A 22,658-nucleotide genomic window follows, 5' to 3' on the forward strand; every position below is an offset into this window, starting at 1 on the left:
ACCACTTTGCATAACACAGTTAGTAAGAAGTCACAATTCACTCACCAAAGACTCCAAAAACTGACTAGTATCACACTGACTAGAGTGACATATGAGAGTGACATTGACTCATGAAACAATAACTGTTAATGAGATGTAGCAGCTTATTGACATTTGCTATAGCAGTACTATCTAGAGCAGAAATATCCTACCTAACCACTGGCCAAAGTCTCTCAACGTTGGGGCCCTTTAATCAATGGAAGAGTGCTCACTCTCTGCATGGGAGAGTATTTGTAATCCAGGGGTAGCAGGATAGCACAGTCTCCTTTAAACAGAATCTTCCAGTGAACATTGCAATAGAAGAAAAACAACACTTCAACAAATCTTTACCATACAGGGGAAATCCTGATATACTGACACTTGCTCAGTATATTCAAAGCAGCAAGCTTCTGTGGGGACTTGGAACTAAACACACTCTTCAGCCACAGCACAAGTCTTGAGGAGACAAACCAGTAACATACAGTGACAGAGTTCTCTCATCAGCATCAGGAATAGCTAATTCTGAGCAGCTTGGGCTTTCCAAGATCTGTGTCACTCTGAGAATTAGAGAGCAGGCTTTCTCATGACCATTCTCCAGAGATTAACAGCAAATGCAGCAATATCAAATCCCCTTTCATCACAGAGTACTCACTGTTTCTGGATTATCCTCTAGATAGCATTAGACAGCAGTAGAAATCCTCTCTCTTTCAGCAGCTCCAGACTTTGAGAGACACATGCACTTGAGTGGCTGTAATCCTGAGTGTCAGGCAGGGCAATCCTTGATTTGCACACTGTCCTTCTGCAACAATTCCTCTGCTACTGTCAGGGATCGCGGCGTCCTGTCGGCCGGCGCACGCGCACTGGTGACGGCTCACGCCGGGACACAAGCACCAGGTCCCAGCGAGCCGCAGATGACAGGACGCCGCGCATGCGCAGTAGGAGCCGCGGGCGCGCCTTGGGCGGCCAATGACAGCCCGGGGGCGCGTCCTGGGCGGCCAATGACAGTGCAGGGTGCAATATTTAAAGATGCCCTGCACTGTCACTGATCGCCGCAAGGTCTATCTGAGTTCCTGAGTCCTGTACCTGAGTTATTGACCCTGATTGACCCTGACTACGCTGCCTTCTCCTGTATTTGACCCGGATTGTCCTGACTACTCTGCCTTCTCCTGTATTTGACCCGGATTGTCCTGACTACTCTGCCTTCTCCCATCCTGACTCCCGGCTTGTTTGACCTATCTACGGACTGACTTATCCTGCTGACCCTGCATGTGACCTGCCAATTCTGTACCTCGCCTACCCCACGGGACCACTACTTGTGATCCATCCTGCTAGGTCCTGCCGGCCTCCTCACATCTGGCTCTCCTGGTACCTATACATCCCCGTAGGTTCCCTCTGCCACTGGTGGGCCTGCTCAGAGGTCGTGACCTGGTCCTGGTCTGTTTCAAGTCCATCCCCACCATCAGGGGCCCTGGTGAAAGCACAGACCGGGACTTAGACTCCACGCTTTGGGTAGGTCTGTCAAGTGGGCAGCCAGAGGCACCACCTGGCGGATCATAACAGCTACACACTCCCAGCCCAGTCCATGGGCTCTAGCAGCACAGAGAGAGAGACTCTGTGACTTCACACCAGGAGCCCTTGCTCCATGCGGTCCCCTGAAAATATCTGCCTCCCCACATGTGCTTCTTCCTTTTTGCTCTCTCCTTTCCTCCACAGCCAATCATAAGTTCAGCTGCAACCATGCTGCTATAGGTGGATCCTTCTCAGCTGTAGCAACAACCAATCAGAGCACAGTCCTGCTTTTCCTGTCTGTCACTCACAAAGAGGGAAAAGAAAAAAAAAATGCTTTGCAACTGCTGTTTAAGATGTAAAGCAACCAGCACATCTCTACATAATCTTTGCATAAACCATTTGAGAATTTGAGAACTCAATGTCATGGTCCTCCTAAAATGAAAGTTTCCTCCTCAACAGCTCGCCACCATTCCTGGAGGTCTGCCCAGAGCTTCTCTTCTGGACTGAAATTTTTAACTCTGATTTCACCGCACACGGTGAGCTTCTTGCAAGGGGCATCAGAAGCTGCAGTAAGTCCGATAGAGCTCTGCCTCATTTTCTGGTGGAGGACGTTTAGCATCGTCTAGCCTTTGTCTCCGCATCCTGACTGTCCCTGGTCCTCCCCTTACATTCATTGGAGGTTGGGCCCTTGGTTTGTCCCATATATGGAACCTACAGATCCCATTTGAAGAGTTGGAGTGTTTAGTGGGATGAGTAGTACCTGCTCCTTCTCTCTTTTCCCTTTAGTGTGTGGCTTGCAGCTCTCTTGCTGCATATTTTGTGCAGCCTTGGCAGGACTATTATTGTGACGGCGTCAGCTCCACGCACTGTGACATCACCTGAGCATCATATGAGTTACCATTGGTTGATGGGCATCACATGAGGGACAAATTTGCAGAATATTTATGGTCTGAGCCACATGTAGCTGGATACTGGCCACACCTCTTTTCATCAGCATTATGAATGTTTCACATGGAGAATCTCTGGCATTTTGCCTTTTGACCTCAAACAGATGAGATCTGGATGGCTTTTGAAATTATTTCCATAGATATCGATATTTATTTGAAAGGTCTTGGACCAATGGGTTCTTTTGCATTAAACACGCACCAGCCACTTTATTAGGTCCACCTGTTCAATTGCATGGTATCACAAATTGGTAATCAGCCAATCACATGGCAGCAACTCAATGCATTTAGATGTGGTGAAGACGACTTGCGGAAGTTCAAACTGAGCATCAGAATGAGGAAGAAAGGGGATTTAAGTGACTTTGAACAAGGCATGGTTGTTGGTGCAAGACGGGCTGGTCTGAGCATTTCAAAAACTGCTGATCTGGGATTTTAACGCCCAACCATCTCTAGGGTTTACAGAGAATGGTCCGAAAAAGAGAAAGTATCCAGTGAGCGGCAGTTGTGTGGATAAAAATTCCTTGTTGATGTCAGAGGACAATGGGCAGACTGGTTCCAGATGATACAAAAGGCAACAGTAACTCCAATAACTGCTCATTACAACCAAGGTATGCAGAATACCATCTCTGAACCGACAACACGTCCAACCTTGAAGCAGATGGGCTACAGCAGCAGAAGACCACATCGGGTGCCACTCCTGTCAGCTAAGAACAAGAAACGGGCACTACAGTTCGCACAGGATCACCAAAATTGGATGATAGAAGATTGGAAAAACGTTGCCTGGTCTGATGAGTCTGGATTTCAGCCGCGACATTCAAATGGTAGGGTCAGAATTTGGCGTAAACAACATGAAAGCATGGATCCATCCAGCCTTGTATCCACAGTTCAGGCTGGTGGTGGTGGTGTCATGTTGTGGTGGATCCTTCCTGCTTTGAATCAATGGTTCAGGCTGGTGGTGGTGGTGTCATGGTGTGGTGGATCCATCCTGCCTTGTATCAATGGTGCAGGCTGGTGATGGTGTCATGGTGGGGTGGATCCATCCTGCCTTGTACCAACTGTTCAGGCTGGTGGTGGTGTCATGGTGTGGTGGATCCATCCTGCTTTGTATCAATGGTTCAGGCTGGTGGTGTCATAGTGTGGTGGATCCATCCTGCCTTGTATCAACGGTTCATGGTGTGGTGGATCCATCCTGCTTTGTGTCAATGGTTCAGGCTGGTGCTGGTGGTGTCATAGTGTGGTGGACCCATCCTACCTTGTATCAACGGTTCAGGCTGGTGGTGGTGGTGTCATGGTGTGGTGGATCCATCCTGCTTTATATCAATGGTTCAGGCTGGGGGTGGTGGTGTCATGGTGTGGGGGAGGTTTTCTTGGCACACTTTGGGCCCCTTAGTACCAATTGAACATTGTTTAAATTCCACAGCCTACCTGAGTATTGTTGCTGACCATGTCCACCCCTTTATGACTCCAGTGTCTCCATCTTCTGATGGCTCCTTCCAGCAGGATAATGCTCCATGTCACAAAGCTCAAATCATCTCCAACTGGTTTCTTGAACATGACAATGAGGTCCCTGCACTCCAATGGCCTCCACAGTCACCAGATCTCCATCCAATGGAGCACCTTTGGGATGTGTTGGAATGGGAGATTCCCATCATGGATGTGCAACCAACAAATCTGCAGCAACTACGTGATGCTATCGTGACAATATGGGCCAAAATCTCTGAGGAACGTTTCCAACGCCTTGTGGAATATATGCCACAAAGAATGAAGGCAAAAGGGGATCCAACCCGGGACTAGCAAAGTGGCCAGTGAATGTATGTTCACAGTATACCTACCTGAGGGGACTTGGTGATCTTTGCGTTTTGTACCTTGGTGGAACCTGTGACACCTTGCTGGACCACTGTTTTTATGGGTTGGCTGACATCATGTGTACATGTTGTCTCTGCTACGTAGGCTATTTCTGTATCGTTATGTATTCAAGGTGACACATTTTATTGCATTGGAAAAATATGAGATTACAAATGAAATCTTTATGTTGCAGATCTACCACTGCTTCACCCCTGAAGATATGAAACACGTTGGCGCTCCCCATGTGATCGTCTGTCAAAATTTAACATATTACCTGGTAACACATGTGATTCGAGGAGCAGTTAGAACATTATCTGTGTGTAGAGAGAAAGAAAAACCTTCAATGAATACATCAGCCAATGTGTTTTAAATGTTCGATTTTATGGATATTTGTAATAAAACCGATACTTTTTATCCATAATATTTGGTTGCCTTAAAAGTCCCATCAATAAAAAAGATGATACAACTATTCAACCCAAACAGGACTCACAGGAGTAGACTAAACAAGAAAAACAGAAGTGCATAAATATCCCAAATAGTGAACTGGCCGGCTGGTCCTAGTAGTAATTGGTGCTGGTTGGGACGAATACCGACTCATCGAGCTCCTAGTGAACTGGCCGGCTGGTCCTAGTAGTAATTGGTGCTGGTTGGGACGAATACCGACTCATCGAGCTCCATCCAAACCACAGGAAAATGGCACCCATCCACACTTAAAAGCTCAGCACACCACAAGTAGGTAGTTAATGAGCAGTGGCTTCATCTCGGCTCTCCGCCCATGGAAGAACCCATCCAACGCGTTTGAAGCTTGTTGGGGCCTAATTGTAGATTTCTCTGGTCAGGATGAATACCGTCTCTTGAAGCTTGAACCAGACCACAAGAAAATGGCGCCCGTCCACACTCAAAACCTCAGCACACTGCAGTTATGTAATTAATGAGAAATAGCTTCAGCTCGGCTCTTCGTCCGTGGAAGAACCTCTCTTCCAACATGTTTTGCCCCTTGTGGGACTTAATCCTAGATGATTAGGTAGGATGGTCCTACTGTCTGCTAGTGGTGGTTGGGCTGAATATCGGTTGGCCAAGCTCCACCCAGACCACAAGAAAATGGTGTCCATCCACACTCAAAAGCACAGCACAGCGTAAGTATGGAATTAGTAAGAAATGCCTTCAGCACGGCTCTCCACCCGTGGAAGAACCTCTCTTCCAACTTACTGACTTACTCGTCAGTGATTAGGTAGGCTGGTCCTACTGTCTGCTGGTGGTGGTCGGGCTGAATACCAGTTGGTCAAGCTCCACCCAGACCACAAGAAAATGGTGCCCATCCACACTCAAAAGCTCAGCACACTGCAATTATGTAATTAATGAGATATAGCTTCAGCTCGGCTCTCCGCCCATGGAAGAAACTCTCTTCCAATGTGTTTTGACCCTTGTTGGACTTAATCGTAGGTGATTAGGTTGGATGGTCCTACTGTCTGCTGGTGGTGGTCGGGCTGAATACCGGTTGATCAAGCTCCACCCAGACCACAAGAAAATGGTGTCCGTCCACATTCAAAAGCTCAGCACAGCGTAAATATGGAATTAGTAAGAAATGGTTTCAGCTTGGCTTTCCACCAATGGAAGAACCCATCCGATGCGTTTCATGCTTGTTGGGGCTTGATCATAGATTTCTCTGGTCCTCAGGATGAATTTTGACTTGTCAAGCTTCATCCAGACCACAAGAACGGCGCCCGTCCATACCCAAAATCTCAGCACAATGCAAGTAAGCTATGCTCTTGCCCTTTTGGGGCTTAATCAGAGCCAGTGAAACCACACAAGGGCGAAACATGTTAGCAGGGTTCTTCCATGGGTAGAGAGCCAAGCTGAAGCCATTTTTCATTAATTACATACTTGTGGTGTTCTGAGCTTTTGCGTGCGGACAGGCACCATTTTCTTGTAGTCTAAATGGATCTTGATGAGCTGGTATTTGTCCTGACGAGAAATATGTATAATTAGGAGCCACACGGGCGAAATGCGTTGGTGGGGTTCTTCAATGGGTGGAGAACCAAGCTAAAGCCATTTCTCATTAATGACATACTTGCGGCGTGTGCTGAGCTTTTGAGTGCAGACGGGCAACATTTTCTTGTGGTATGGATGGAGCTTGACGAGCCAGTATTCATCCTGACCAAATCTATGAGTAAGCCACACAAGGGTGAAACGTGTTGGTGAAGTTCTTCCATGGGTGCAGAGCCGAGCTGAAGCCATTTATCCCTAATTAGATACTTGCGGTGTGCTGAGCTTGTGAGTGCAGACGGGAACCATTTTCTTGTGGTATGGATGGAGCTTGGTGAGTTGGTATTCATCCTGATCAGACAAATCTTTGAATAAGCCACACAAGGGTGAAACATGTTGGTGAAGTTCTTCCATGGGTGCAGAGCCGAGCTAAAGCCATTTCTTGTTCATTACATTGTTGTGGTGTGCTGAGCGTGTGTGGACGGGTGCCATTTTCTTGTGGTGTGGATGGAGCTTGATGAGTCAGTATTCTTCCCAACCAGACAAGTATATGAGTAAGCCCAAGGGTGAAACGCATTGGTGAAGTTCTTCCATAGGTAGAGAGCCGAGCTGAAGCCATTTCTTGATCATTACATACTTGTGGTGTGCTGAGCATGTGGACGGGCGCCATTTTCTTGTGGTGTGGATGGAGCTTGACAAGCCAGTATTCATCCTGACCAAATCTATGAGTAAGCCACACAAGGGTGAAACGTGTCAGTGGAGTTCTTCCATGGGTAGAGAGCCGAGCTGAAGCCATTTCTTATTCATTACATAGTTTTGGTGTGCGGAGCATCTGAGTGCAGACGGGCACCATTTTCTTGTGGTATGGATGGAGCTTGAGTCAGTATTCTTCCCAACGAGACAAATCTATGAGTAAGCCACACAAGGGTGAAACGTGTCAGTGGAGTTCGTCCATAGGCGGAGAGCTGGGCTGAAGCCATTTCTCATTCATTACATACTTGTGGTGTGCTGAGCATCTGAGTGCAGAAGGGCATCATTTTCTTGTGGTATGGATGGAGCTTGCTGAGTCAGCATTCATCCCAACCAGACAAAACTATTAGTAAGCCACACAATGGTGAAACGCGTCTGTGGGGTTCATCCATAGGTGCAGAGCCAAGCTGAAGCCATTTCTTATTCATTACATATTTGTGGTGTGCTGAGCATCTGAGTGCAGATGGGAATCATTTTCTTGTGGTCTGGATGGAGCTTGACAAGCATCCTGACCAGACGAATCTACGATTAATCCCCACAAGGGTGAAACGCATCAATGGAATTCTTCTATAGGTAGAGAGCCGAGCTGAAACCATTTCTTATTCATTACATACTTGTGGTGTGCTGAGCATGTGTGGATGGGCGCCATTTCCTTGTGGTATGGATGGAGCTTGACGAGTCGGTTTTCATCCTGACCAAATCTGAGTAAGCCACACAAGGGTGAAATGCGTCGGTGGGGTTCTTCCATAGGCAAGAGACGAGCTGAAGCCATTTCTCATTCATTACATACTTGTGGTGTGCGGAGCATTTGAGTGCAGAAGGGCACCATTTTCTTGTGGTGTGGATGGAGCTTGACAAGTTGGTATTTGTCCCAACCAGACAAATCTATGAGTAAGCCACACAAGGGTGAAACGCGTCGGTGGGGTTCTTCCACAGGTGCAGAGCCGAGCTGAAGCCATTTCTTATTCATTACATACTTGTGGTGTGCTGAGCATGTGGGTGGGCACCATTTTCTTGTGGTGTGGATGGAGATTGATGAGTCAGTATTCTGCCCAAACAGACAAATCTATGAGTAAGCCCCACAAGGGTGAAACGCGTTGGTGAAGTTCTTCCATGGGTAGAGAGCCGAGCTGAAGCCATTTCTTATTCATTACATACTTGTGGTCTGCTGAGTGTGTGGATGGGCACCATTTTCTTGTGGTATGGATGGAGCTTGATGAGCCAGTATTCATCCTGACCAAATCTACGATTAATCCCCACAAGGGTGAAACACGTCGGTGGAGTTCTTCCATAGGCGGAGAGCCGAACTGAAGCCATTTCTTGATCATTACATACTTGTGGTCTGCTGAGTGTGTGGATGGGCGACATTTTCTTGTGGTATGGATGGAGCTTGACGAGTCGGTATTCCTCCTGACCAAATCTTTGAGTAAGCCACACAAGGGTGAAACGTGTTAGGCGTTTGAGCGTGGACAGGCGCCATTTTCTTGTGGACATGACTCATCGGAGGATGATGTTTCGGTGGACCGTAGTTTAGATGAATGAGATATGTAACTTGCACGTCCTGTTTGCTGCAACCACGTATCGCCGTCAGAGGTGGTGATCTCTCCGGTGAAGGTCGAGTTCGGATTTTTTGCTGAACGACTTCTCACAGTTGAAGCAGGAGAAAGGAAATTTTCCCATATGTGTTTTTTGGTGTTTGAGAAGATGTCCTCTCTGATTGAAACACTTCCCGCACTCTGGACAAGAATATGGGCGCACGCCCGTGTGAACTCTCTCATGCGTCAAAAGAGTTGCTTTTATACGAAAGGATTTCCCGCACTCTGAACAGGAGTAAGGAAGCTCGCCCGTGTGCCTCCTCTGGTGCGCGACAAGGTGCTCTTTCCGACTAAAACTTATCCGACACTCCGAGCACGAATACGGACGCACCCCAGCGTGAATTCTCTTATGCGCTATGAGATTTCCCTTCCGTGAAAAAAATTTCCCGCACTCCGAACATACAATAGGACACTCCTTCATGTGACTCAGAAGGCGCCTGTTGTCCTTGAAACATTTCCCGCACTCTGAACAGGAGAAGGAAGACTCCTCTGTGTGACTCCTCTGGTGCTGAAGCAAGTCTTCTTTCTGAGCGAAACATTTCCCGCACTCCGAGCAGGAGAAAGGACGTTCTTCTCTGTGAATCCTCTGATGCTGAAGGAAGTCTTTTTTTAAGGCGAAACGTTTCTCGCACTCTGAGCAGGAAAACGGCTTCTCGCCAGTGTGGCGCTGCATGTGGTCGCGAAGGCTCCCTTTTTCTGTAAAACTTGCACCGCATTCAGGACACAGGAAGGGCTTTTCGCCAGTGTGGACCCTCCTGTGTACGACAAGCTTCCATTTCTTCGGGAAGGATTTCCCACACTCCGAACACGAAAAGGGTTTTTTACGAGAGTGAAGCTTTTGGTGTTCGACCAGCTGCGATAAACCTGTGAACGATTTTTCACACTCTGCGCATGGAAAGATCCCTTCGGCGGCGTGAACGCTCTGGTGTGTACGGAGCTCGGAAATAGTTTCAAAACACTTCCCACACACTGCACACGACGTTGACCTCTTGCCAACGTGACACTTCAAATGTTTAGTAAGGCACGAGTTTCTGCTGAAGCGTTTTCCGCATTCGACACAGGAAAACGGTTGTTCGCCTGTGTCGGTTGGTTGGTGCACGACGAGGTCAGGTTTTTGTGTGTTTGGCATTTTATCCATGTGTGTTCTCTGGTGAATTCTGAGGGTGGCCCTCCGAGCGAAACATTTCCCGCACTCTGAACACGAGAAGGGTCTCTCTCCTGTGTGACTCCTGAGATGTATGGTCAGATTAGCTTTGTTCGTGAAGGACTGGCCGCACTCCGAACACACATGAGGTCTCAGACCTATGTGACCCTTCACGTGGACCACCAGATCCGACTTGGTGATGAAAGATTTGCCGCATTCCGAGCACGAAAAAGGCCGCTCTCCGGAATGGGAGCGTTGGTGTCGAAGGAGAAGCGATTTCGAACTGAAGCGTTTCCTGCACTCCGAACACGAAAAGCGATAGTACCCGGTGTGGAATCTTTGATGGTGGAGAAGATCAGATTTCCACATAAAAGCTTTCCCACATTCTGAACAGGAAAATGGACGCTTCTTGGACTCCTCAGGATTTGTCAACTCTGGAGGTCCATCTACAGAATCAAGACCCTGAGGGACATTTTTCTCCATACTGTGAGCTTTATCAGACGATTCCTCAGCATTACAGGGGTCTTCTAATTCCTCCATAGGGTCATGACTGGGGTGCAAATTGAGGGAAACAGGTAATTGTGTATTGTCACTATCTTCTTCTTCTTTATATTCCAGTGGTAAAATAAGAGGACTTCCTGAGGTGTTCAAGACATCATCTGCATCTGCTGGGCAGAAAACATTTATTCATATTAAAAAACATTTTGTAGTCAGAAGTTATAGTTATATTGAGGAATGGAGATGGACCTTCCATATGGTGTCCAGTATGCCCTCCTCATTTGTTGGGAACATGATGTTATATCGAGGAATGGAGACGGACCTTTCATATGGTGTCCAGTATCTCCTCCTCATTTGTTGGGAACATGACGTTATATTGAGGAATGGAGATGGACCTTTCATATGGTGTCCAGTATCTCCTCCTCATTTGTTGGGAACATGACATTATATTGAGGAATGGAGATGGACTTTCCATATGGTGTCCAGTATCTCCTCCTCATTTGTTGGGAACATGAGGTTATATTGAGGAATGGAGATGGACCTTTCATATGGTGTCCAGTATCTCCTCCTCATTTGTTGGGAACATGACGTTATATTGAGGAATGGAGATGGACCTTTCATATGGTGTCCAGTATCTCCTCCTCAATTGTTGGGAACATGACGTTATATTGAGGAATGGAGATGGACCTTCCATATGGTATCCAGTATCTCCTCCTCATTTGTTGGGAACATGACATTATATGGAGGAATGGAGATGGTGTACACCATATTGGGAACATTGGTAGTGTGACAAATACAAAGATTGCATTCTCCTGGTAAGGACTGGATGTTGGTCTACCACATGGTACAATTCTTCCTCTTCGCTTGTTTGCCATATTAGGTATTGTTGTGGGTATGTTGATGATGTTTTTATGGACAGAAGTTGGGATTTTGAAGACATTATAGGTTTATATCAAACTGCTAAAAAATTACGTATACAATTACAATTTCCCCCATTACTCTGCTGGCTGTTCCAGCTTTAATTTATTCTCCTCTTACCCGGTGATGTGAGGGGCGGCTGATTCTCCATCATGACGTCTTTGTAGAGATCCTTGTGTCCTTGGAAGGACTGACATTTTTCTGTCACATTCTCCTCATCGATTTCATCATCTTCTTCTTTAACAATAACATTAAAACCAGTCAGGCTTCCACTCTGAATGTAGAAGAAAAAAATAATAGTAATGAGGCAGCAGTTGTACTGACCAAAACACAAATGGCATCAGTTGTTAGGCTTCTACCTGGTGGTGCCGTAGGATCTTGTGGTCCTCCATCATGACTTCCTTGTAGAGATCCATGTGTCCTTCTAAATACTCCCACTCCTCCATGGAGAAATAGACAGTGACACCCTGACACCTTATAGGAACCTGACACACACAATGATACAGTCACCATCCAGACACATCCCTTGTCTGTTACTGGAGAATGTCCCAGAATTCCCAGCACCGCTCACCTCTCCTGTCAGCAGCTCACTGATCTCTCTGGTGACTTCTAGAATCTTCTCGTTTCTCTCAGATTTCAGGGAGTGAGGTGAAGGTACTGTGATGGTCACCTGGTCACCAGCCTTCACAGGAGGAAAACTCTGTATTGAAAGATAAAGAGTAATACTATGACCCTCCCAGAATCCTCCTCACCTCTCCGGTCAGGTCTGTTTTATTAATAGACATGAGAGTGACATCATGTGACCTCCCAGAATCCTCCTCACCTCTCCGGTCAGGTCTGTGTTTTATTAATAGAGATCAGAGTGATGTCATGTGACCTCCCAGAATCCTCACCTCTCCGGTCAGCAGGTAGATGATCTCCAGGGTGAGGTTTAGTATTTTCTCGGTCATGTGACTCTGGTCCTCGTCCATTTTTGATGTGGTCATGTGGTCTATAGAAGTCATTCCTCTCTGTAGATGGATAATAGACTGGGAATTATCTGGACTGCACTGAGATGAATAATCTCCTCCATAGTTCTGACATCTCAGATTACTTCTTATACTACATTACTAGGTAAATTTGGTTTAGCTCTATTGTAATCAGTCAAGCAGAGGTTGATTGCTTTAGCCTACTCAGTATTACCCAGGCTGCTGGTCTGATTTCTTCCCCCGTTTTGCATTCTGGAAGGTTCTAGGACTACAGTGAGAGGAAGAATGGAAGAGCAGCTTGAATATTTATGGGAGCCCAGCCCAAACCTGGAGAGGTCTGTCCAGAAGGTGGTTGGAGAACCCATGTATAGCCTGAAGCACTAGAGCAGAGGGGCCTTGGATCCTGGGTTAGCCCTGCCAGAGAAGTCCCCTGTCTCAGGGGCTTTGCCCCTCTGGGCAGTCTGTTGAGATGCTGTATAGAGATCCCAGAGGTCCTAGCCATAGCTAAGGCTGGGAGGGGGGGAGGTAAGCCCTAAAATTTTGGGGCTTCTCATCAGAAGTACTCTGGAGAAGGAAGGAAGGAAGAAAGAAGGAAGAAGAAAGTCTTGCGGTTGCAACAATGTATCCATTTGTATCCAAATAAAACATCTGTATCCGAAATGGATACATTGTTGCAACCGCAAGACTTTTCATATAAAATATAATAGCGAATTGGAATTCTTCTTTTATTCTTCTTATTATTCTATGTATTGCTCCCATGTGCTCCCCTGTCTCTGCAAGGGACAGAAGTAATTATGGGGTTAAATGTCGGCCATAGATGGGATGAAAATTGGCCAATTTTTTTTACTGTTGGTGGTAACGTCGGCTGATCGAACAACCGATTTTTCGTTTTTTGTTTGTTTTTTTTTTTAAACGGCCGATTTTTGACCTGTCTATGGCCTGCATAATTCGCTATGGTTCCACACAGAGATAAATCCAAAGCATTTCTCCTAGTAAGTAGCGACTCTGTGAACGTTCTCTGCCGGCATAGTTGGAAGAGTCCTCTGCTACTGTGGTTCCTTTGGGGTATCCCGTGCCTCCCCTCACCCCCCATACCTATCTACATTTTACTCAGCAATAAAAGTACAAAAGATACCCTTAGACTGTTTTACTGAGTCAGTAAGTGAGAAGGAAATGCCATGTGTCTGGCTGTGTGCACACTAAGTGGGGGAAACCTGACTGTTCAAAACCAGCGGCTCCTATGGGGGTGCGCAACATTACCGTCATTGTTCAAATGCTACAATATGGCGTCTCTTAACATATCCACTTGTGGACCACGCCATGTACTTTCACTGTGGCAGGGCAGTCGCTTGGTGCTGGATCACGTTCACGTACATAGACCAGCATTCCCGGGTAGGGAGCGTGCGTGCATGCCTGCCGCCCCCATAGCAAAAAATGTCCTGGTCATGAAAGGGGTAAAACCTTCTGGAGGTCAAGTAGCTATAGATGGAAAAAAAGAGGGCGGACGGGACGGTGGAGGAAGAGGGCGGACGGGACGGTGGAGGAAGAGGGTGGACGGGACGGTGGAGGAAGAGGGCGGACGGGACGGTGGAAGAAGAGGACGGACGGGAAGACGGAGGAAGAGGACGGACGGGACGACGGAGGAAGAGGACGGACGGGACGACGGAGGAAGAGGACGGACGGGACGACGGAGAAAGAGGACGGACGGGACGGTGGAGGAAGAGGGCGGACGGGACGGTGGAAGAAGAGGACGGACGGGAAGACGGAGGAAGAGGACGGACGGGACGACGGAGGAAGAGGACGGACGGGACGACGGAGGAAGAGGACGGACGGGACGACGGAGGAAGAGGACGGACGTGACGGTGGAGGAAGAGGGCGGACAGGACGGTGGAGGAAGAGGGCGGACAGGACGGTGGAGGAAGAGGGCGGGCGAGACGGTGGAGGAAGAGGGCGGGCGAGACGATGGAGGAAGAGGGCGGGCGAGACGATGGAGGAAGAGGGCGGGCGAGACGATGGAGGAAGAGGGCGGGCGAGACGATGGAGGAAGAGGGCGGGCAGGACGGTGGAGGAAGAGGGCGGGCAGGACGGTGGAAGAAGAGGACGGGCGCGACGGTGGAGGAAGAGGGCGGGCGTGACAGTGGAGGAAGAGGGCGGACGGGACGATGGAGGACGAGGGTGGGTGAGACGATGGAGGAAGAGGACGGGCGAGACGACGGAGGAAGAGGATGGACGGGGCGACGGAGGAAGAGAGTGGGCATCATGATGGAAGAAGAGGATGGACGTGACGACGGAGGAAGAGGATGGACAGGACGACAGAAGAAGAGAACGGACAGGACGACGGAAGAAGAGGATGGACAGGACGACGGAAGAAGAGGATGGACAGGACGGTGGAGGAAGAGGGCAGGCGAGACGATGGAGGAAGATGACGGGCGAGACGGTGGAGGAAGAGGGTGGACAGGACGACGGAAGAGGACGGGCATGACGATGGAGGAAGAGGACGGACACGACAGAGGAAGAGGACCAAGACGAAAACGAAGAAGAAAAAACACGACATAGGAAGAGGACCAACACACTGATGGAGGAAAGGTACGAATATGATGATGAAGGAAGAGGACCGATACAACGATAGAGGAAAAGTATGGACCCAACGATAGAGGAAGTGGACCGACACAACAATGAAGGAAGAGGACCAACACGACAATGAAGGAAGAGGACGGACATGACCGGGGGGGGGGGGGTTACTGGGTGTAAATAGAAAATAGGATCTTATTACCTCCTCTGCTGCCACTTCCAGCAATGTCTCCTCTCTACTTCCTCCCGTCTCCCCTCTCACCCAGAACTTCCTATTTATACCTGACATCACTTCCTGTCTGTACCTGACATCACTTCCTGTCTTCATCTTACTTCCTGTCAATGTCACACAACTTCCTGACAGTGTATTCCACTTAAAATACTTGAGATGCCATCTCGTGGAGACTATGCTAACTGAAACCATCTCTATTTTTCTCAGTCTAAACCAGTGGTCTCCAAGCTGTGACCTGTGAGCCCCAGTTTGGAGAACCCTTGAACCGGACCTCAGGAGGGTCATTGCCCTTTACGGCATCCAGAATTCTCCAATTTTAGTTATAAAAATATTAAAACATACACAGCTTGGCCCAGTTATTCCATGGGCCAATCTATTATCCTTCAAAAAGGTGTCACAAGCTGTGGGGGTATGACCCATACTTCGGGCAGATGCTGGGCAAAGATGTAGACCTCTTACCTCGTCACAAATGTTTTCCCTTAAGGTGAAGTCTAAGGTATAGCTGATGTTCTGCCAGGGACCCCCTCACGAAATATTAAACATAACGGACCCAACAGGTACGTACAGATGCAGAGGTGGGTTGGTCCATGGAGCAGGAACTAGGTAGCACTTATAGTAGGACTGGCGGTGGAACTGTACCATTGCAGAATAGACATAGTGGACTGGACTGTGGCAGATTGGATAGCTCCATACGGGACTTGAGCAGAGTTTTCAGGACTGGTTAGTAGCAGGACGAGAAGATTGGTGGTGTCAGACCCAATGCTCAAGCTGTGAAAATCTCTGCTGCTCATGTTTAAAAAGACTTCCTAGTTACATGAAGAAGTGCCCACGGGTGACAGTAGCAGAGAAGGTTCCTAGGTCAGGATGTGGAGGGTAAACAACTGTGACAGAGGGACCTTGTGGTCAGTAAAAATATTTGAGTCCATTGAAGCATTCAGAGATGATCAGCTATTAGGGGGCCTAATGAGTGCCAAGAAACCAGTCACCACACGATACACCACCACCACCAGTCTGAACCACCCAACACCAGACAGAACAGATCCATGGGTTCTGTACACCAAATTCAGACCCTCCATCTGGCGACTTCCAGGAGAGATTGGATTGGGATTCCTTAGACCAGCTGCATTTTTTTTCCAATCCAGTGTTGGTGATCTGGTGATCGCAGTAGCCCAATTTTCCTGTAAGGTCCTTAGGTAGGAGAGGACCATGTTGAGATCCCCTCCTGAGGTAGTGCATCCTCCGTAAGGTTCTCCACATCAGATATTCACAGATCACCCCACTGGATGGTTTCCACACCAAACCTCTATAAACTATACAGATTGTGTTGTTTGAAAATCCAAGGAGGTCAGCAGATTAAGAGATGGTGCAACCAGCACATCTGCCACCAACAATCACTTCTCCACATCTCACCATTCCTCATTCTCATTCAACGCTTCATGCATTGCTATAGCTGCAAGCACAGGATTTGCTGTTTGTGTTAACAAGCGGGTGAACCGTGGAACCAGGGAAGGCATTCAGGTCAAACCAGGAATTTGGAGTTTATATAATAAAAAGAACAAATTTCAAGGAGTGGACACTGAATTTATTTTTCGACATACTCCCCCGCTACATGTATGCACTTATCCCAGCGTTTCACGAATGCCTGGAAAGCTTTGGCATAGAAAGATTTGTCAGGACGCCGGAACCATCCTAGGACAGCCAGCTTTACTTCGTCATCAGTGCTGAAATGCTGACCTCCGAGGAATTCTTTTAGTGGGTCGCAATTGTACAAAATTTTTTTTTTAGTGGTGGCGAGGCGGCATGCATCCACTGCTTTGATTCTGGAGTGAAATGATGTGACCAGATTTCGTCACCTGTAATAATGTGATCCAGAAAGTCTGGGCCTTCCCTTTCAAAATGTTCCTTCAAGGCAGTGCAGACTTCAATTCTTCGGTGCCGGTCAAAATCGGAAAACTGTCTTTGTACCCAGCAAATGTTCACGAGTGATTGTGTTCACCGTTCCCACAGAAAATTCCACCTCTTGTGCAATTTCAGGACAGGCTATGCATCGAGGATCCAGGATCAGGCGTTCCACATGCTGAATGTTCACAGGAATGACTGCAGTGGGATGGAAACCACCATCACTGATGGACATACGGCCATCTTTGAAATGTTTCCACCATTCAAATGTCATGTCATCACCGTACTAAGCTTGAAGTCTTCTGTAGATATTGGTGGGTTTTACGCCTTCATTCAGAAGAAACGTCATCACCACACGAGGTTCCATGCACGCACTAACGTCGTTGTCTGCCATCTTGATTAACAGTCTCTGGACTGTACAGTAATAGGACACACTTGCCACTTACTACTACGCTAGCATCTCTTTTTCATACCAGAAAAATTAAAAGTCCCGGTTTGACTTGAACACCCTTCGTACACTGAATTCCTCCGGTTGCCTCCAGTGGGACTTGTCCTTCATTGTTGGGGGAGGACCTGAATTTTGCTTTGTGGTGGTCTGACTTAAACACCCCTCGTATATGTAGCACTACCCCTTTAGGAGTCACTGAAGTTATTGGGTCCCCCTATAGTCCTGCACAGCCAGGCAACATGTATTTTCTCAGACTTGCATTCTGGAGACAGTAAACAGCCCTTGAGCTTGTTTTGTTTTTTTAGGTTTTATTAGAGGTATTGAACTTGGTTGCGGTTGAGGGGTGTATGGGATGCCCAAGGAAACTACCCAAAGACAACTTCTTAGCAACTATGTACAGGTATCTATACAGTAGATCTCTTCTTGGAGAGCTCTCCAGCCTCTCCTGGTGTACCACCCAGATGAATCCTCTTCTTCACCAAGCTGCCTGAGGGAATCCCTGGGCAAGGGGATCCAGTGGCTGCCACTATAAGATTTAACAGTCCTGGGTAAGGAGCTAGTCAGGTTTTGCCCTCTCCCCTTGTCTGGCCCAGGGGGTGCAGGATTACTCAGTCCTCTCCTGTGAGCTTGTGGGTTGGTGGATGCCTTCAGGCCTTCTGCTGGGCTGGCTCCACAGGTGGTCCTCTCTCTGGGGACTGGTGAGGCTAAGCAATCCTCCTCTACAGACCCGAGCCTGTAGATAGGGGCTTTCCCAATGGGCCCCCAGGCTCCTGCGTCTCAGCCTCTCCTACATCTTCCACTCGGACTCTCCTGCTGCTGAGCAAGCTCAGTCACAATTAAAGGCTGCCCTGGCCCCATGCCAAGCCTCCTGCTTGGGTATTGGCCAGAGTCCCTTAAAGCGGAGCTCTACCCAAAAGGGGAAGTTCCGCTTTAAAGACTGGTCCCTTGCTCCCAGTTAACGATTGCCACCTGCTCCCACTGAGATCTCCTAGGCAATGGGAAGCGGAAGTTGTCCACCCTCCCTCACGTGACAGGTCCCAAAAGACCATTCAGGAAACAGCGCTACTCGTACATGCGCATTGGGCACCCGGCTGTGAAGCCGCAAGCTGTCACAGCCGGGTGCCTACACTGAAGATGCCAGCGTCCGGAACACCGGCCAGCTGGTGAAAAGGGCTGCAGGGAGGACACCACGGGATCGAGGGCCAGGTGAGTGGCTGTTTTTTAAAAGTCAGCAGATACAGTTTTTGTAGCTGCTGACTTATTTTTCCACAGTGTAATTGGAACTCCGAAGATCAGCGCCATCCTCACCCCCACCCACTAAGTTCTAGATTCTTCTCCAAGGCTCTAGATCAGGGGAAGGTCTCAGAGAACTGATCTGCACAGCCCTGACCTAAAATTGACCCTGCTGACTCAGGTCCAGGCTGCTACTCAGTCTATCAAAACAAAACTAGCTAGCTCCCCCTAGCTAACTCGAGGGGTACTACATATCATTTTTGCATGAACCATGTGCGAATGTAACACTTGGGAGTCTATAAAAAAAAAAAAAGTTCAGTACAAACGTGACGAACATTCATACAGCCACGAGGAGAGGGGAGGAGGAGAGACCACAAATCACACATAGGTTCAACTGGTTGGAGAGAAGCAAAAACAGGAAATAATCTTTATTGTGAACCAAATCCATCAGATGTAGTCGGTCGCCTACAAAACATTCGTTGCTTCCGAACACAAAATATGAAGAGATTGTCTCATGAATATACGGACAGTAGAACGTTTATTGAGGAGCCACCAAGAACATTGTTTTCCTATCAAAGCTAATTAGACTTTTGGGTAATAAGAATTCTGGACTTCATTTTCTATGTATCGGGTTTAAGGAGCCCAAAAGTTGCGTAGTTTTCACGAAACGCATTGGGCGGGGCTAACCTACGTCACTTCCAGTTTCTGGGTTTGGATGTGGAACCCAAGAGTTGTTTTTAGTGCTCATTTTAGCTCTTTTATAATATAAGTGTATTTTCGGCACTTTAATTTTTTTGTTAGGTTTTACATTAGAGAAGCGTTCCTCCTTTCTTTATGGTCCAGTATTTGGAAGGTAAAAGCGATTCCTCGGGTTTCTCTCTCATATGGTCCGGTCTGTGGAACACCAGTGTGTTTGGGGGGTCATGGACAGTCCTTGCGCAGTGATCTGGAGAACTACAACAAAGTGTGTTAGACCCACTGGGAACAGGGGTCCAAGTTTGTGGGGACCTTGGTGGAGGCTTCAGCATGAAACAAATGTGAAAACCTTTCCCAAGAGAAACTCGGGAGTCACATTCTGCAAATTTTACATAATACTGGATGGTCATGCTCGTCCTCTGGCTTTACTAATCAAGACGGTCGTTTAGAACCAGAAAGGGGCTTTGACCTTCCTCTGACCGACAAGCCCAATATGCTTTAGGAAATGCAAAGTAGATACGTGCCAAACCTATGGTCCCGGCTCCCAGGACGCTGCTATCCCCCACCAATGGTCTGCATTTCATCCATCCACATGAATGTTCGCAAATGACGTCAACTTTATGGGTTTGCCCCGCCCCGCCACTAAATAGGCAGGGACTATGTACTCATGGCTCCCAATCCTTGCAATCGATGCCTTTTTTGAGTAGACCCACATGTGTAATAACTTAAAAAGGGGTTGAAGCTGTAATACCAGGACATGGCCCTGGACACAGCAAAGGCAGGATAGGAGGCTTCTCCGGGACATGGCCCTGGGCACGGCAAAGGCAGGATAGGAGGCTTCTCCGGGACATGGCCCTGGACACAGCAAAGGCAGGATAGGGGGCTTATCCGGGACACGGCCCTGGACACGGCAAAGGCAGGATAGGGGGCTTATCCGGGACACGGCCCTGGACACGGCAAAGGCAGGATAGGGGGCTTATCCGGGACACGGCCCTGGACACGGCAAAGGCAGGATAGGAGGCTTCTCCGGGACATGGCCCTGGACACAGCAAAGGCAGGATAGGGGGCTTATCCGGGACACGGCCCTGGACACGGCAAAGGTAGGATAGGGGGCATATTCGGGACCCGGCCCTGAGCACGGCAAAGGCAGGATAGGGGGCTTCTCCGGGACACGGCCAAGGCAGGATAGGGGGCTTACTCGGGACACGGCCCTAGAAATAGCAAAGGCAGGATGGCAGGAAAGGGGGCTTATCCGGGACACGGCCCTGGGCACGGCAAAGGCAGGATAGGGGGCTTATTTGGGACATGGCCCTGGGCACAGCAAAGGCAGGATAGGGGGCTTATCTGGGACACGGCCCTGAGCATAGCAAAGGCAGGATAGGGGGCCACGGGACACGGCCCTGGGCACGGCAAAGGCAGGATAGGGGGGCTTCTCCGGGACACGGCCCTGGGCACGGCAAAGGCAGGATAGGGGGCTTAATCGGGGCACGGCCAAGGAAGGATAGGGGGCTTATCCGGGACACGGCCCTGGGCACGGCAAAGGAAGGATAGGGGGCTTATCCGGGACACGGCCCTGGGCACGGCAAAGGCAGGATAGGGGGCTTATCTGGGACACGGCCCTGGGCACGGCAAAGGAAGGATAGGGGGCTTAATCGGGGGACGGCTAAGGAAGGATAGGGGGCTTATCCGGGACACGGCCCTGGGCACGGCAAAGGAAGGATAGGGGGCTTATCCGGGACACGGCCCTGGGCACGGCAAAGGCAGGATAGGGGGCTTATCCGGGACACGGCCCTGGGCACGGCAAAGGCAGGATTGGGGGCTTATCCGGGACACGGCCCTGGGCACGGCAAAGGAAGGATAGGGGGCTTATCCGGGACACGGTCCTGAGCACAGCAAAGGCAGGATAGGGGGCCACGGGACACGGCCCTGGGCACGGCAAAGGCAGGATAGGGGGGCTTCTCTGGGACACGGCACTGGGCACGGCAAAGGAAGGATAGGGGGCTTATCCGGGACGCGGCCCTGAGCACAGCAAAGGCAGGATAGGGGGCCACGGGACACGGCCCTGGACACGGCAAAGGCAGGATAGGGGGGCTTCTCCGCGACACGGCCCTGGGCACGGCAAAGGAAGGATAGGGGGCTTATCCGGGACACGGCCCTGGGCACGGAAAAGGCAGGATAGGGGGCTTATCCGGGACACGGCCCTGGGCACGGCAAAGGCAGGATAGGGGGCTTATCCGGGACACGGCCCTGGGCACGGCAAAGGCAGGATAGGGGGCTTATCCGGGACACGGCCCTGGGCACGGCAAAGGCAGGATAGGGGGCTTATCCGGGACACGGCCCTGGGCACGGCAAAGGCAGGATAGGGGGCTTATCCGGGACACGGCCCTGGGCACGGCAAAGGCAGGATAGGGGGCTTATCCGGGACACGGCCCTGGGCACGGCAAAGGCAGGATAGGGGGCTTATCCGGGACACGGCCCTGGGCACGGCAAAGGCAGGATAGGGGGCTTATCCGGGACACGGCCCTGGGCACGGCAAAGGCAGGATAGGGGGCTTATCCGGGACACGGCCCTGGGCACGGCAAAGGCAGGATAGGGGGCTTATCCGGGACACGGCCCTGGGCACGGCAAAGGCAGGATAGGGGGCTTATCCGGGACACGGCCCTGGGCACAGCAAAGGCAGGATAGGGGGCTTATCCGGGACACGGCCCTGGGCACAGCAAAGGCAGGATAGGGGGCTTATCCGGGACACGGCCCTGGGCACGGCAAACGAAGGATAGGGGGCTTAACCGGGACAAGTGGAATTTCTGAAAATACCCGCCAATGGTGGTTTCACATCGGGTTCATTGTCAGTTTAAGCACCTAATGCTCCAATAGGCAAACACCTTCTAAGTCACATGGGTTGACCCCACCCCTCTGACCCACTATTAAGCCCATTACAATGAAGGGCGGCATCAACAGAAAATAATGAGGCAGGAAGAGGGCCAAGAGTTGGATCTGCTGGAAACTGAATCCAGCTCTTCTGCCCCTCCCTAAATAATCATTTTTGAAGTCGCTGGGGAAGACGCCAGAGCAGGCATCACTAAAGTGCAGTCCAGACCCAGACAGTCCTGTCCAGATGGCCACGTTTCTTAGCAGCCTGGGGGTCCTCTCTTAGGTCCCCATCACCCCCCCGCCCAGCCACTACTGTCATCCGCACAATAAGGCAGAGGGCAGGAAGCATGGTCGGTCTGGATGGAAGACGAGAGCTGCCCAACTATTCATGTTAATAAGTACATGATTGGCTGCTAGGATGTGGGTCAGTCCCAGCAACCAATCATTAGCTTGTTTACATGAAGAGTTTGAAAGCTGTCTGGGTGGGGCTGTCTAAGGTACACTGCTGTGGTCCCCACTGTGAAAGGAGAGGA

At 49.5% G+C, this 22,658-nt stretch overlaps 1 protein-coding gene across 3 annotated transcripts; it reads right to left on the reverse strand.

Annotated features, from left to right (window-relative positions):
* Positions 1-4,676: 4,676 nt before the first annotated feature.
* LOC149440510 (uncharacterized) lies at positions 4,677-15,038 on the reverse strand. 3 transcript variants are annotated; one of them, XM_089658535.1, is made up of 6 exons: positions 14,949-15,038; positions 12,101-12,217; positions 11,779-11,907; positions 11,567-11,692; positions 11,328-11,481; positions 4,677-10,456 (listed from the first exon to the last, which is right to left on the reverse strand). In XM_089658535.1, the coding sequence occupies exons 1-6, from the start codon at positions 15,033-15,035 to the stop codon at positions 8,640-8,642; spliced, it is 2,430 nt and encodes an 809-aa protein (XP_089514661.1). In that variant the 5' UTR covers positions 15,036-15,038; the 3' UTR covers positions 4,677-8,639. The 3 variants fall into 3 exon arrangements, with proteins under 3 accessions (XP_089514661.1, XP_089514660.1, XP_089514662.1); XM_089658534.1 differs by having other exon boundaries at positions 4,677-10,459; XM_089658536.1 differs by lacking the exon at positions 14,949-15,038 and having other exon boundaries at positions 4,677-10,459; positions 12,031-12,167.
* Between the last annotated feature and the right edge of the window lie 7,620 nt (positions 15,039-22,658).

Source organism: Staurois parvus, unplaced genomic scaffold, assembly GCF_062004578.1.
Source record: "Staurois parvus isolate SC_StPar_1 unplaced genomic scaffold, SC_StPar_1.0 ptg001079l, whole genome shotgun sequence".
Classification (NCBI taxonomy): Eukaryota; Metazoa; Chordata; class Amphibia; order Anura; family Ranidae; genus Staurois; species Staurois parvus.